At 32.1% G+C, this 15,569-nt stretch overlaps 2 protein-coding genes across 5 annotated transcripts; one reads left to right on the top strand and one right to left on the bottom strand.

Annotated features, from left to right (window-relative positions):
* Positions 1 to 221: 221 nt before the first annotated feature.
* LOC114423365 (50S ribosomal protein HLP, mitochondrial-like) lies at positions 222 to 3,643 on the bottom strand. Of its 3 annotated transcripts, XM_028390104.1 has the most exons (5): positions 3,504 to 3,609; positions 3,327 to 3,388; positions 2,721 to 2,870; positions 1,064 to 1,155; positions 222 to 839 (listed from the first exon to the last, which is right to left on the bottom strand). In XM_028390104.1, exons 4-5 carry the CDS (start codon positions 1,088 to 1,090, stop codon positions 465 to 467), a joined length of 402 nt encoding a protein of 133 aa, XP_028245905.1. In that variant the 5' UTR covers positions 1,091 to 1,155; positions 2,721 to 2,870; positions 3,327 to 3,388; positions 3,504 to 3,609; the 3' UTR covers positions 222 to 464. The 3 variants fall into 3 exon arrangements, with proteins under 3 accessions (XP_028245905.1, XP_028245903.1, XP_028245904.1); XM_028390102.1 differs by lacking the exon at positions 2,721 to 2,870 and having other exon boundaries at positions 3,504 to 3,643; XM_028390103.1 differs by lacking the exon at positions 2,721 to 2,870 and having other exon boundaries at positions 3,479 to 3,611.
* A 3,800-nt stretch (positions 3,644 to 7,443) lies between these two features.
* Positions 7,444 to 12,455, top strand: LOC114423364 (zinc finger BED domain-containing protein RICESLEEPER 2-like). 2 transcript variants are annotated; one of them, XM_028390100.1, is made up of 2 exons: positions 7,444 to 7,640; positions 10,269 to 12,455. In XM_028390100.1, the coding sequence occupies exon 2, from the start codon at positions 10,278 to 10,280 to the stop codon at positions 12,267 to 12,269; it is 1,992 nt and encodes a 663-aa protein (XP_028245901.1). In that variant the 5' UTR covers positions 7,444 to 7,640; positions 10,269 to 10,277; the 3' UTR covers positions 12,270 to 12,455. The 2 variants fall into 2 exon arrangements, with proteins under 2 accessions (XP_028245901.1, XP_028245902.1); XM_028390101.1 differs by having other exon boundaries at positions 10,252 to 12,455.
* The last annotated feature ends 3,114 nt before the right edge of the window (positions 12,456 to 15,569 follow it).

Here is a 15,569-nt window from a genome sequence, read left to right as displayed (position 1 = left end):
ATAACATGTTCCTTACATTCTCCTTTTCTCTTGGTTTTTTACATTAATTGGTATGTATGCTTGCATTTGAACCCTTTCTTTCACCTACCAATTTCTACTCACTTGCATGATTCATTTTATTAGTGTCTTAAGGTTAATTGTTAATGAGTAGTTAATACGTTTTGTGGAATATTTATAATTATTTAAAAAGTGAACAATTATATAAATTAAATAAAAAATCATAATCATAAATAGTTGATATGTTAATATGAAACAAACATGACTTTCGTGTCTCTAGTTCATTTTTAGGCAAGAAACCAAATCATATACTAGTTATTTAAGTAGAAGCCTTCTACACCTGTTTTACTCCTCATAAATTGATAAAGAACTCAAACTTGCACATCACATCAAAATATCCAAATATAAAAATGGTAGATGTGACATTGGAATTCATAACAAAACTCAAGGACAGCCCTTTTTCTCATTTATGCAATGTGCCCTGCCAAGGTAAGAATCTTGACATGCTTCTTTTGCCTTAGCTCATGAGGCACTGGTCCAAAAACTCTGGTTCCAATAGGTTGGCCTTGCTTGTCAACAAGCACCACAGCATTATCATCAAACTTGACCTCACTGCCATCACAACGCCCCTTTTGCATTGCCGCACGCACCACTACCCCATATACAACCTTTCCTTTCTTCACTTTTCCATTAGGATGTGCTTCCTTCACAGATGCTATTATTGTGTCACCTAATCTTGCCCCTTTCTTCCCTTTCAATGCCTGTATGCACATCACCTTTTTAGCCCCCGAGTTATCCACAACCTTGAGAACAGTCCTCATCTGTATGAAGGTACGTTGTTGCTGCAAAAGGCAAGAGTTTTTGGTTTTGGGGTCAGAGAAAAATTGTATCAGCAAGTGAAATAATGGACTTGTGACTTGTTTAAGAGCAGGCATATCTTTGCAGTACAAGGAAACAATATAGGTTTACCAACACCACGTAGGGCAAACTGCGAAGTATAGCGTTGATGAAAATATATAACTAAAGATAGTCCAAACATGATCTTGCACTTAATTCATGCACTGACCTGAGAAAACAAATTTTTGCATGTCATCTCATGTAATGTGGTAAATAAACCAGGGGAACTGTTGCTTAATCCACCGAACAGAGAACGGCCCACTATTTTGGTTTTTCAACACAAGAAACCAAAAGAAGTAATAAGTTAGAGGTGATAATATCATTTTATCAACATAAAAAATATTCACTTCATTGTTCAGTTGTAAAAGAAAAAGATAGGAGGGGGTATCAGAAACATGAGAACAATATTGAGCTAATATATTCAGCTTAGCTCTAAACACAGTTGTTGAACAAAAGGATTATAGCAAGCATAACATTTGGCCAGTGCTACATATGTTTGAGCAACAAAATCATCTTGCAATGTTGAAATACAAAACAGGAGGACCAGAAATCCTCTTGGTGCTACAAGCGATACTACAAGAAAGGAAAAAGAAAAAACATCATAGCATGTCAAAGGGTACATGCCCACCCAAGCAGAAAGGAAGATTTTGGCTAAAATACTGGAACTACTCTGCAGCCAAATAAATGACATTTTGAAAAAAAGGTGCAACTCCAAAGCAGCTTATTATCTTTCAAGTCCCAAAAACTTGTTTCATCTTCACTCACTAAAATGATTCCAACTGGTGTTTTCCCATCTATACCTGTCTCACCACTATGTTGCCACCAAAATTATGTTTCATGTGTCACAATTGCATGACACAGCTTCTCCATTCATGCTCAATTGAAACTAGTCTTTGCTTAGAATATCTTGGTTTCATATATTTCATTAGCATGATGCTGCCTAAAGTTCATAACCGTAACTAGTTTATACAGGAATGCCTTGCAGCAAACTAAGCAGTTCATCAAGTTTTGTGTGATATATGATTATGATTCTAATCCGCAAGCAACAGTGTTTGGAAAGTTTAAATCAATGTAAGTTAGCATAGTCTCACAACTCATAATATCACAAAATCTAATTTTGAAATTACTGTATCTAATCAATGTTTAAGAACAATAGTAGTAACCAACTCAGTAAGCGAATTTTATTTCAACTATTTTTTCACTTCAGGTTTCAAATTTACTATCGTTTACATTAGTATTACATCCTCTTGTTCCCTTGTAAGGGAGATAGAATTTAGATAGAATAAAGGTAGTTCAATCTCTTGGACAAAACTATGGACAGTAAAGTGAAGAGACTTCTTGGCTGCTAAACTATAAGAACTTGAGTTAACAATCCTAAGAAGTATTTCAAGAATTAGATGAAATTTAGCTTAGGACCATATCTAGCAATATACACAACTTGATCTCTATGAAAATTAAATAAAAATCGGACATATAGAAGCAAGCAATATGTTGCATAGGAAATCAAATTCAATGTTAAAGATGCATCTAACAGGAGAAAGTAGCGAAACTGCATTACTTATGATGCACAAGTACTTCCATATGGCTACAATACTCATTCCAGGCACATAGCCAGTGCCAGATGTAGTTAATGCACTTAAGTAATTTGTCTATATACATTTCAATACAACTTAGTTATCAATTACTGTAGCATGGAATCAATATGAATCAAGTACAAGACAGTCCATGCAAATCTCAATATTTGCCACTAAAGTATTATGGTTTGTTACTATATAGTATATACGAAACACACAACTAGTTCATTCTTTCAAATATGAAAGGTCTACCTCAATTCAGTTTGAACTCAGTAGTCAAAAACTGTTTTACTGCCAATTGTACCAGTGCGACCAAATTAGTGGCTGCATCATATTCAACAATCCAGCTCCACCCCCCTCCCCGCAAAAATAAGATTCAGGGCTCCATTACCATAGAACTCACTAGAAACATCAAAATCAAAATAAATTTTTTCCCCTTTTGAACATGCCAAAAGAATCCTATAATCCAGATGTAACTTCTTCCAGGAGACATTAGACAAAACCTTTATAAAAAGGGGGGAAACAGTCACTGAAACATGAAATTTCAGAGAAATCAAACATCAATCTAATACATAACTACATTGGAAAAAAAATTTAAAAAAAAAAAGAAAAAAAAAAAGGATCCGGGCAGTGTCCTTTAGAATAAGCATCTACCATTAACACAAAAATCAACTAACATTGGAGACAAGACAACATTCAAGCTCATAAGACATAAATTATAATATAACTTTAATAAAACAAACTTTGAAGTTCCATTGAAGTAGGAGCACACTAATGCATAGTTATCAAGGTTTGGCAAACAAAAAAGCTCAATCTCTGGAAAACAAAAACACAAATTGGGTTGTGAAAATAACAAACCACGAGAGCATCTGGAAGCAAAGATTGCAGCCATCTTGGAAATTTGAAGTCTTTTATGTTCCCTATCAAAATAAAGCCACGAGATATTTTCACTCAAAGACGAAAAACAAAAAATGCCCAAAAGGCAAAGATGATGAGAGAGAAAACATTAATGCTTGAAGTGTGGCTGATTATTACCAACTTAATTAGGAGTCGCTGGATCAGAGTAGAGGGTGCGCGCGCCGGTGAGAGTGCCGTTTCTCGACTCTCTTGGCCTTTCTTTTCCCCAATTTGAAACCACGTCGTTTTGCTGAATGACCCATCGGCCCATCAGGTCGGTTTTGACCCAATATGATACATATCCAATCCAAAAGGGGGCGTGGACCGATTGTATGTCCAGCTACTAGCAACAAATCCATCTCATCGAGTCCATAACTACTAACTTTAGGATCTGGCTTGTTTGCTGTCCCTTTAAAATTATATCATTTTTATGATTTTTAAAATTAAATGTTATCATTAAATATTAATATAATTGTCATGGAATGTTAGAACAACATGGGAAAGGACGATAGAAAAGTCAAATTCTAACTTTACACATAGGGGCAACCTTCAATGGCATCATCTTATTCGTCCCCTATGGCTCAAAGTTAAAACACATTGTTTTTAAATATATTATTGGTCCTCATAAATTAACGAATTTTGTTTTGAGTTCTTAATAAAAAAATTATGTTGAGTCTCTAATAAAATAAAATAAAATAATTTTTTATTCTTGTTATTTTGTTTTTGTCATTTTAATATATCTATTTTTTTCGTTTTTATTCCTAAAATATGTTGATAATTTGAAATTAGTCCATATCAAATATTATTCAAATGAACTATAATACAAAATGAATAACATATCATAAGGACTAAAAAAAAGACATATTATAAGGATAAAGACAAAATATTAAGGACCAAAAATAAATATTTTATTTAATGAGATACTCAACCCAAAAAAAAAATTTAAGAACCCAAAAAAAATGCTTTTATCACTTACCCAAAATATATCTATCTTTTAGATTAGATTATAGCATTTATTTTGGTTCCTTAGTTCAATAGGTAGCATTTTCTATGAGGCTTATGGAAGGGTTTTTCTCAAGCCTTTTGATAATTTTTATTTGGTGTCTTGGTGCTTATCTTCTCACACCTTCTTTTAGGATTCAAGATACTAGAAAACCATTTGGCTCATCTTAGACTCACATGGTGGATTTTTGTTCCTCTTCTACTTTTTTATGAGGATTTGTACTGATATAGGTTACATCTTTGCAATTATAAGTTCTTTTGTCTTTCATATCATGGGGTTTTTCAAGTCAAAATGGGTTAATGGATTAAATGTAAATAAAAATATCACAAGAAGGGAGGTTAAATTATTATTTAAATCATTTTGTAAGCAATTTCATAAGACACAACTATCGTCTAATACGATTTTCTAAAAATAGATAAGAGATTTTCACAAAATAATATAGTCAGACAATATCAACAGATTTTGCAAATACTCTTTTCAAAAGATCAAATTCAAACCTTTAGTTAGTTTAAAACGAAAGCCATAAAGATATCAAACGTAGAAGTTTTATACTAGTTTGTCTCTACTACCGAGACTACCATCTAGTTTTTGACAACCCATCAAGTTTCACTAATTTTCACAAAAGTTATAAGTATTCTTCATTGTCACTTTGACTCTTACAACCCAACTTACCCCTAAGCTTTACAACACATGTATTCTTTTTCTACCATGCCACTTTTGGCTCTAGAACAAATCAACAGATTTTGTTAGGGTTTATTTGCACATGGACTAGCTTAAACATCTTATATACATATATACAAGTTTAGTAGTCAAGTCTTTCTCTCTCAATATTTACAAGGTATTTTGAGAGCTTTACAACTTATGAATTTATAGGAAAAGAGCTTGAAGAAAAGGGAACAACAAAATTCAAAGATTAGTTTGTTGTTTGGTAACTTCAATTTTACAAAGCTTCTTGTATTTATATGTAATCTTTAGCAAGTGTTTTTTTGTTTATAAACAACTTCATTTTCTTCATTGAAGGCTTGTGTCCAAAGAAGTGTTCGTTAGAGCATTTAATGCTTGCATTAAATGCATGTCCTCTCCCATGCTAAAACACCACTCTCTTTAGCTTTAGTGAAGCATACTTCAACAAAAGTATGTGTTTTTGCTCAACATAGTCTGTCATAGCAGGTGTAGTAGGCGCGTCTTTTCAAAGAAGAGAGATGTTGTTCTTTTAAAGCTTTTGTAGAAGCAAATCACACAAGAAGGAAGAGGAGTTGAATTGTGTGTTTAGAAATTTTAATTTTTTTCTTAAGATTGTAAAACACGTTTATCATTTGATGAATATAAAAATATTAGATGATGAGAAAAACAATTTTCTTTGGAAAGCACACAAAGAATTTATATTAATTCATCTCAACCTCAAGACTACGTTAGTTTTTGGCAACCAACGAGTTTACACTAATTTATCAAAGTTACAAGTATTGTTTACTGTCATTTCTGGCTCTTACACTTGCAAGCTCTATCCCAAACTTAAACCCAATATTCTTTGTCCTACCAAACCAACGTTGGCTCTAAACAAATCAACAAGATTTGTTGAAAGATTGCTCACTAATTAAAGCATGATCATCTAATAGACGAATATATCACTTAGTTCTTTTAGTCTTTTCTCTTAAGGTATATAAGGTGTTTTGATAGTTTTGTATCTTTACAAGAATTAACAAAATGCTTTACAAGAAATAATGAAAGAATGATTTGCGTAGATGATTCATGTTTTATTTTTTCAAAGCTTCTTTTATATATAACCTTTATCTCCAAATATTCGTTGTTTCAGTTTGATTCTTCACTATGTTCTTCGTTGTTGGAGCATTTCATGCTTGCATTAGATGGATGTCCATTCTTCACGCAAAATCCATGTTGATGGGATAGAGTGTCTTGTACTTTAGCAAGGAAATTACTTCTTTCATCATAGCAAGTCTACAACAATAGAACACATCTTTTGATGAGGATCAACGTCTTTTAGACTATGAAGTTCTCTTATTCTTTATAGGACTTTGACATATTCTAGAAGAATGATTTTTGCATGAAAAAAATCTTAAGAGTATTAAATAAAGGTTTTTAATATATTACTTAAATGTTATATCAGATCGTCTTATGAGTGTGTCGTCTGAAAACTCCATACGCACATATAGATAAATTATTATCTGATAGCATATTAGACACAACTTTTTTCATTTGTATTTATTTGCATCTAATAAAAAACAATTAAGAGTTTTGATTCGTCTTTAAGACAAATATTTTTTGACTTAACAATTTTTTATTATTACCCTTATTTTCTTGGTCTTTGATAGATTCTAAGAAGAATATTTCAAAGACATTTTTTATAAATCATTTGTCAAACACAATATTAAATAAAATCTTAAATTTTTATGAAAGCTTAAAAATTACTTACTCCCATCTAATATATAAAATGCGTATATAATGTATATAATGTGTTTGTCAGATTACATATAAGACAACTTCTAAACTTTATAATTATCTACATCCAATTAAAATTTTTAAGAGTCCTAATTTATCTAATGACTCAACAAATAACCTCACTTTTACTTTTAAAAAAAAAGTTAAACGGTATGGTTTGAGAGATTAAGTCCATTTTATCACTTCATGCGTCCAATATGTTTTAGTTATGCACAAACATATAGTTTTGATTTTATAACGGTCCAAAATATAATAATTTTATTTTTAGTTCATATTATCATGAAAAAGAATCAATATATATATATATATATATATATATATATATATATATATATATATATATATATATATATATATATATATAAACTAGTTATATATAAACTAGTTATCAAGAACAATGTAATTTTCCTTAATATTATCATTATAATTATTTTAAAAGTTATATTATATTTTTTATTATTTAATAATGTAATTTTTTTTTTAAAAATTAATTACTAAATTCCATATATCATATGCATACAAACATTTTCTTATAATATTAAAACTGTGTTTTATTTGGATAAACTTAAAACATATTTAAACCTAGAAGATAAAAAAGCATATTGTTGTACACAAAGAAGCGGTGCGTTTTAGCTTTCAAGAAGAGCAGAAAGAATAGGAAGCTGCTACGCCTGTGTGGTGTGACCACATTGCTCTCTCTTAGTTTTCTTCTTCTTCTTCTTTCTTTCATTTCACCTTTCGATTAGGGTTTTCTTCCGAACCCCTGTTTTGTTCTTCGAACGCACCACACCGAATCCAACCTATTCTTCCACAAGGTACGACGTCTCCTTCCTTTCTTCGATTCCATTCGCTAGATTTTACGTATATTTCTTTAAAAAATTTCTTTCGTTATTAAAAAATTGATTTATATTTTGAAGGCTGTAATAGAGAATTCTATGTCTCTGTAGCCTCAATTGCTTAATGGATGTTTCAAACTTGCGTCAAAATTGTGCCTTTATTTATATACATTTTTTTTTGGAAAAGTGGAGTGATGTTTTAGGTTTGCCTTTCGTTTTGTTATTATGATTATTTTATTGTTAGGGTTGCCGTTGCTATTGGTGTTGGAATTGAGTGGTTGCATGGTGTTATGTGTGTTTGATTTCGTGACAGCAATGGGATTTTGCTTGCCGGAAAATGTTGGAATTCTGGTGATGAATTAAGGGTAACTGTTAGAGATAAAATTACTGAAGGTTTCTTGTTTTTAAGTTTTAAAATTTGTAACAAATGCCCACTCTTTTAAATTCTCAGGTTTTGCATATTTTAATTTTTTAAGTGATGTGACTAAATTTTATTTCTTGAGCATGGATCATGGATGACTTGGGAAATGCAATGCAAACTAGTATCTCACAACCAGTTTTTTTTTTTTTTTATATTTTTTTCCCATGTCTCTGCAATGACTGTTAACTTATTGTGTGTTTGAAAACATTATCTTGGATTCTTGAGAATATGTTCTGAAGCACCATATTTTCCATCAATTCGGAATGAGTATGAAATTGGGGACCTTGTGTAACTTTTGTCTGATCTCCTTTACTTTCTGGCTTATATTTTTGGATTTTTGATCTCCTGTACTTTCTGGTTTTTATTTTTAGATTTTGTTAAAAGTTGTTTCTCCTGGATTATATCTCCCTTAGTGAATGAAAAATTTATCTTGTGAGAAGGGATCATTCTCCCCTGGAAGTTACTTCTGTAGCCATGGATTGAATGATTGATTAGATAGATGTTGGTTGGATTAGTTGAGTTGAATCAAACAAAATTCATGACTTTGTTATCAATGCATAGATAGTGAACTTCACTGTGATTAGAAGAATCAAATGCTATTACAAGAAAGCTGCTAGCTTCTATGAAATTATGAAAAAAAATCCTGACTTTGTTTTTTTGTTCAACTTTTAAAATACAAATAATTTTTCGTGTTGCAATTGTTTCCATTATACAGTTCTTGTCAGTTACTGAATAATAGTACACTAGATAGGTTTCCGGTGACAAGCTTTCGGTAATAAGATACATTATAATGGTTAGAGGCATGATCAGAAGTCTAAGCGTCTATGATTTTGTTTATGTGACTTATTGGCATGAAGATTACTCGAATCATTTCTGGAGCTTTGGTTCTCTGCAAAGCTTTTAAACTTGTAGCAATTTTAGACTTGCACATTTGTGAATAGTATAGCATTGAGTTTATTTAATTAGTTGTATTTTGTAACTTTTGGGCTTAAGTACATTGTTCACCGCCCCATCCTCTTTAATTTTATTACAAAATGACCTTATACGAGAGAAGATTGGTGTCGCACCCATTGAGGAAAAGATGACAGAAAATCGGTTAAGGTGGTTTTGGCATGTACAAAGAAGGCCACAAGAGGTGCCAATTAGAGGAGTGGATTGCATGATTTTTAGCCTAGGGAAAAGGAGAAGAGGTAAACCAAAAAGGATATTGGAAGAAATCATCAAGGGAGATCTCAAACTTAATAATATTTTGAAACTTTGGGTTTTTTAACCGTGCCAAATGGCGTCGTGTGATCCTTGTAGCTAATGTCTCACCTAGTGGTTAGTGGGATAAGGCTTTGTTGTTTTGAGAGGGGGGGGGGGTAAGGCTTTGTTGTCGTTGTTGTATTTTTTTTTTTGGTCAGCTGAATCGTTGTTGTATTTATTAAACTCTATAAAAATATTTCTGAAAACTGGACCTGTTCAATTGGTTCAACGGCTTAACCTCTGGTCGTTTCCTTAGTACTGAATGTATTAGAAACTGATCAAAGGTCAACTGGAACAATCAGTTAACTATGATAATGGTGTAAATCAGAGGATGTTTGGTGCCTTGGACCGGTCTTGATTCTCTTTGAACAAGGGCTTCCTAGGTGTGTTTTTGTCCTTGGCTTCAAAATGGTGAAGTTGAGATTCTGACCCTTCAAATTGGGCTGGAGAGGCTAGTGCTTGAGTCCAACCATCAGTTCACATGTGTTTTAGCTATATGCCATGCATAACATGATACTTATTGTGAGCATATTGATGATAAAGGCACTTTAAAAATCAAAGAAATTAATTTTAATTGTGGTCTAGTTGATACATCATAGGCATTGTATAATAAAATGTGTACCATTGTATGTTGAAAACTTGGACTAGGTAATGATGTGGTGAGTCATTTTGTTAAATTTGATGAGTGAATTATGTTTTGCATTTCCTTCTCTTAATAAACCTCCTTAGTATGGTATTGCCTTTTTTGCCTTCTAATTTATGGTAGCATTTTTTTTTTTTATTATTTAGATTTAATATCTCCTTGTGGTTTCATCATTATAAACGCATGTGCACCCACATCACATAGTAGATAGTACATATATGTGGTCCTGTTCATTGTATTTTTATCCCTCTAAGTGGAAATGTTTGAATTAATTTTGACAGGCACACTATTGTTCCAGGTTCATGCAATGGACATGTCTGATGCTGTCATTGTCAAATCGAGTAGGTTGAAATCTGTCGTCTGGAATGATTTTGATAGGATTAAAAAAGGCGATACCTGTGTGGCTGTTTGTAGGCATTGCAAAAAGAAACTGAGCGGATCAAGTACCAGTGGAACATCTCATCTAAGGAACCATTTAATCAGGTGTCAGAGAAGGTCTAGCCATGGCATAGCACAATACATTTCGGCAAGAGATAAGAGAAAGGAAGGAACTCTAGCAATTGCAAATTTCAATATTGATCAAGATTCAAACAAAGATGATAATACTGTTAGTCTTGTGAATATTAAATTTGAGCAGGCACAGTTGAAAGAAGACTCTGTCAACACTGGAACTAGTAACTTTGATCAAAGACGGAGTCGGTTTGATCTTGCTCGTATGATTATTCTACATGGATATCCATTGGCTATGGTTGAGCATGTTGGTTTCAGAGCTTTTGTAAAAAATCTACAGCCATTGTTTGAGCTGGTGTCGTTGAATAGGGTTGAGGCTGATTGTATTGAGATTTATGAGAGAGAGAGGAAAAAGGTGAATGAGATGTTGGATAAATTGCCTGGGAAAATCAGTCTTAGTGCTGATGTGTGGAATGCTGTGGGCGATGCAGAGTATTTGTGTTTGACATCAAATTACATTGATGAATCTTGGCAGTTAAGAAGGAGGATTTTAAATTTTATAAGGATTGATCCTTCTCATACAGAAGACATGGTTTCAGAAGCTATCATGACTTGCCTAATGGATTGGGATATTGACCGTAAATTGTTTTCCATGATACTGGATAGTTGTTCTACCTCTGATAACATTGCTGTTAGAATTGGTGAAAGACTTCTGCAAAACAGGTTTCTTTATTGCAATGGTCAATTATTTGATATACGCTGTGCTGCAAATGTTATTAATGCCATGGTTCAGCATGCTCTAGGAGCAGTAAGTGAAATAGTCAATAAGATCCGTGAAACTATTGGTTACATTAAAAGTTCACAAATTATACTGGCAAAGTTCAATGTGATGGCTAAAGAGGTTGGGATCCTGAGTCAAAAGGGCTTATTTCTAGATAATCCATCACAATGGAATTCCACATACTCAATGCTTGAAGTTGCCTTAGAATTCAAGGATGTTTTAATTCTCTTGCAAGAAAATGACACTGCCTACAAAGTCTGTTTATCTGATGTCGAGTGGGAGAGAGTCACAGCGGTTACCAGCTACTTGAAGCTTTTTGTTGAGGTTATCAATGTTTTCACTAAGAGCAAGTATCCAACTGCAAATATATATTTCCCTGAGCTCTGTGATGTTAAGTTGCATTTGATTGAATGGTCCAAGAATTCAGATGAGTTTATCAGTTCTTTGGCGTCAAGATTGAGAAGCAAGTTTGATGAGTATTGGGAGAAATGTAGCTTAGGGTTGGCTGTTGCTGCGATGTTAGATCCTCGATTCAAGATGAAGTTGGTAGATTATTATTATCCGCAAATTTATGGCAGCATGTCTGCAAATCGCATTGAAGAGGTATTTGATGGCGTGAAGGCTCTATACAATGAACATTCGATAGGCTCCCCGTTAGCTTCTCATGATCAAGGTCTGGCCTGGCAAGTTGGCAATGGTCCACTTCTCTTACATGGTTCTGGTAAGGACTCCCGGGATCGATTGATGGGGTTTGATAAATTTCTCCATGAAACTTCGCAGGGTGAAGGCACAAAATCAGATCTAGACAAGTACTTGGAAGAACCTCTCTTTCCACGTAATGTTGATTTCAACATACTGAATTGGTGGAGAGTTCACACTCCCAGATATCCTGTCTTATCCATGATGGCGCGCAACGTTTTGGGCATTCCAATGTCAAAAGTTGTGCCGGAGTTGGCATTTAATCATAGTGCAAGAGTCCTTGATCGTGATTGGAGCTCACTTAATCCTGCTACTGTCCAAGCTTTGGTGTGTTCACAAGATTGGATTAGGAGTGAACTGGAAAATTAGATTGCTTTTTCCCTGCATTCTAATTGTACATGCCAATTCTCCCCATAGAAATATTTCCATGTAAGTTAATATCTTCTAACTCCACATTTCAATTTTCCTGACCTTTTTATATTTTGGTTCTATTTAGCCATAGCCTTATGCAACTTTGCAAGTATTTCTATGATTCTTTTGCTTGTTTTGGTAGTCTTTCTGCGGCTTCTTGAGTACTTAATTTCTTATCATGCGTGGCAATAGAAATTCGAAACGTTTGTCTGCCTAAAACAACCATTCTTCATCTCTATTAATTTTTTTTTCTCAAATAAAGTCAGTGTGATTAGGTAGTATTTATAATCTAAACCAACTATCAGTAGAAAAATAGCAACATAATTTTAAACACACTAACATGTACTTTTCCGTAGGTTAAAATTTATTGGATCCAATGAAGTTTTGTGGGTCTCGCTTTCTATTTAACAAGTCTCGATTGTTATTTTGTAATTCCTAATCAATTTCAATTAAGAATAGACAATATATTACAAAGAGTATGCTACAAAAGTGTATTGTTAAACGCTTGTCACTATTTCCATAGAAGAAAACACTTCTCACTATTGGTATTGATTTGTTTTTCATCACACAATTTAAAAGTGAATAATTGAACATTGTATAAAATTGTTTCTATAAAATAAAATACTTGCAATATCATCATCTCTGTTGTGGCACCGCTGATTTTGGAGACTTTAGCACCTATTAAATAAGTTGCTGAACAATTTTTAAAATTGATTTAACAATGTGTCGTGCACAAAATTTCATGTTTACGTGTATCTCACCCCTAAGTACGTGACTATATGGCGTTGATAATCAAGCCTTAGATAGTGAAAGAAATCAAAGGGGAGATATGAATATAGATAGGTCTTGGAAAGGAGAATGAGAAATAAAGAATGTGATGAGGACTGTTGTACAATTTTTGTTGAGTAATGGCTCCCGCTGCTCGTTATGATTGTTTGTTTTAAGCTTTTTAGAAGGCAATTTTTTATTTTTAAGAATATGTTAAAACTACTTTATTTAATAGAAATGTTATATGGTTTGATTATAATTTATGAAAGTGTTTTATTTTAAGTAACTATATTTTTTAAGAAATTATTTAAAGTTAATGATTAAAAATTAGATTTTCATTTTCAATTTTTTTAAAGTTTAAGCATTAAAATTTTTAAAAGTATATTTTGAAGTAATGGGTTTTCACCAAAAGAGTTGAATATACAGGCTTATTATAAAGTACCTTTTTTTATAATTTTTTTTCTAATGCATCAAACTTGTTCTTTCTTCTGTCTTTTGAATCGTAACCGTTTTTTTTTTTGTTCAATTTTGGGTTGTAACTGAATGGCCTACTTTTCTCATTAATCTGGGTCCTCGGTCCATGCTATGTTGGTGGCTGGGAATGCTCCTTTTTTACGAATGCTTTTTTTGAGAGTGTTGGTGCACCCAACACTATTGTTGGTACATTCAACATTATTTGAAAATGGTAAAACTGTCCCTGATAATTTCTTCTCCTACGGATCAAGTTGATCTGTAAAAGACTTACGGATCAACCTGATTCGTAAGTTTTAAAGAATAGCTTATCAAGTTGATCCGTAAAAAACTTATGGATCAAGTTGATCTTTAAGTCTTAAAAATTAACTTACGGATCAACTTGATTCGTAAGGGGTATTTTTGTCTTTTTGTGGTTAGTGCTGGGTGCACCAGCAATAATGCTGAGTGCACCTAACAACACTCTTTTTTTATACATATTTTTTACGAATGTTATGGGTCAGAGAAATAAACTTCTAATGATTCGAAGTTAAATTTGAATTCGTTAGATTCAAATTATGGATTGTTATTGGATTAGTCAAATCCCTCAGCAGGTGAAGGAAAACACACACATATATATATATATATATATATATATATATATATATATATTTTTCATACGGACAACTAATGTAGGACGAAATTTTCACGAATTAATAATTTGATTAAGCAGTTTTTAAATCAGAAGGCTTTTCATAAATATTTTAATCTTTTTTTTTAATTATTTTATTGGGATGAAGTATTTACCTTATTAATCTTTATTGGAGAATCTGGTTAGTAATTTTTAATGTGATTATTTTCTTTCAATCACGATATTTTATCCACAATGTTTAAAATTGAGACCTTAATTTTTTTTTTCTTCAGAAAATCAAAATCTTAAATAAGGAATCAAATTCGTTACTATTCAGATAAATGGAAATCTATTAATAAAGGGAAGCTTTTTAAGTAAAAAACTAAAGATTGATACTAAAAATCTTAGGAATTAAAATAAAATTTTATTTATATTTATGTCTAAATTTTAATTTATGAAGCTACACATTTAATGTTTGACTATTGCGAAGTGTATAATAAAATAAGACTAAAGATATTTTAATCATTACAACAAAAATATCCTAGCTATTCTCCCGTTTTCATTCCAAAATAGAGAGAAGATGTAATAATAATTTTTTTCACAAACAAGCCCATACCATTTTTTTCTTTTCAATCTCTCCATCACTCTATGCTTCCAAACGAGGAACATTTCACTGGGAAGCGCATTCTCTGACCCATGTTCTCTGGTCTCGCTTCACAAACGTCTATTTCCAAACGTCTTTTGCATATTTGAAGAACTTTATTGAAATTAATTTTTTACATGTAAAAATTGATGGCAAATATTAGAAGGTTTATAATAATTTATGTTTAGTATTCAACCAATTTAACTAGATTCTCCTAGTCATTTTTTTTACTTAGACTCCCTTAAATGATATTATTTGCTTTTACTTCTTTTAAATGAATTTGACGAGCAAAATTATTATTGAGACGTGCGTTCTTAAATTGAAACAAACATGCACCTACACAATTTTAACCCACCAAGTTCCAAGTCGGCAACTTCCTATTAAAAAACCAAATTGTGTAGTCCATTAGAAATTTTTTGTCCGTTTGAGACATTTATTTCTATATACATTTCAATAAATAAAATCTCAGTGCATATATATGATGTAATAATAATGATTTTAAAACACTAAAATTATGGCTCTTTCATCACCAAATGTGTGTATTAAGTATAAAGTAACACGAGATTAATTTAACTGAACCATAGTATCAAGTTAGAGTATTAGATAAGTAGTTATGTTAAATATTTAGAGGACAAGTTTTATTCTCATAATAATTTCATCTAATTTGGCTCTTCCATGTAATTTCTACTGAAACATTATGTATCCTTGGAGTTATTTAGTTAGCGAGAAATTTCTTGCTCCTCTCGTTAAAAAATTAATTAGTAAA

This window comes from Glycine soja, chromosome 8 (assembly GCF_004193775.1).
Source record: "Glycine soja cultivar W05 chromosome 8, ASM419377v2, whole genome shotgun sequence".
Taxonomy (NCBI): Eukaryota; Viridiplantae; Streptophyta; class Magnoliopsida; order Fabales; family Fabaceae; genus Glycine; species Glycine soja.
Note: the sequence above shows the minus strand (reverse complement) of the source record. Positions and strands in the feature narration are given on the sequence as shown.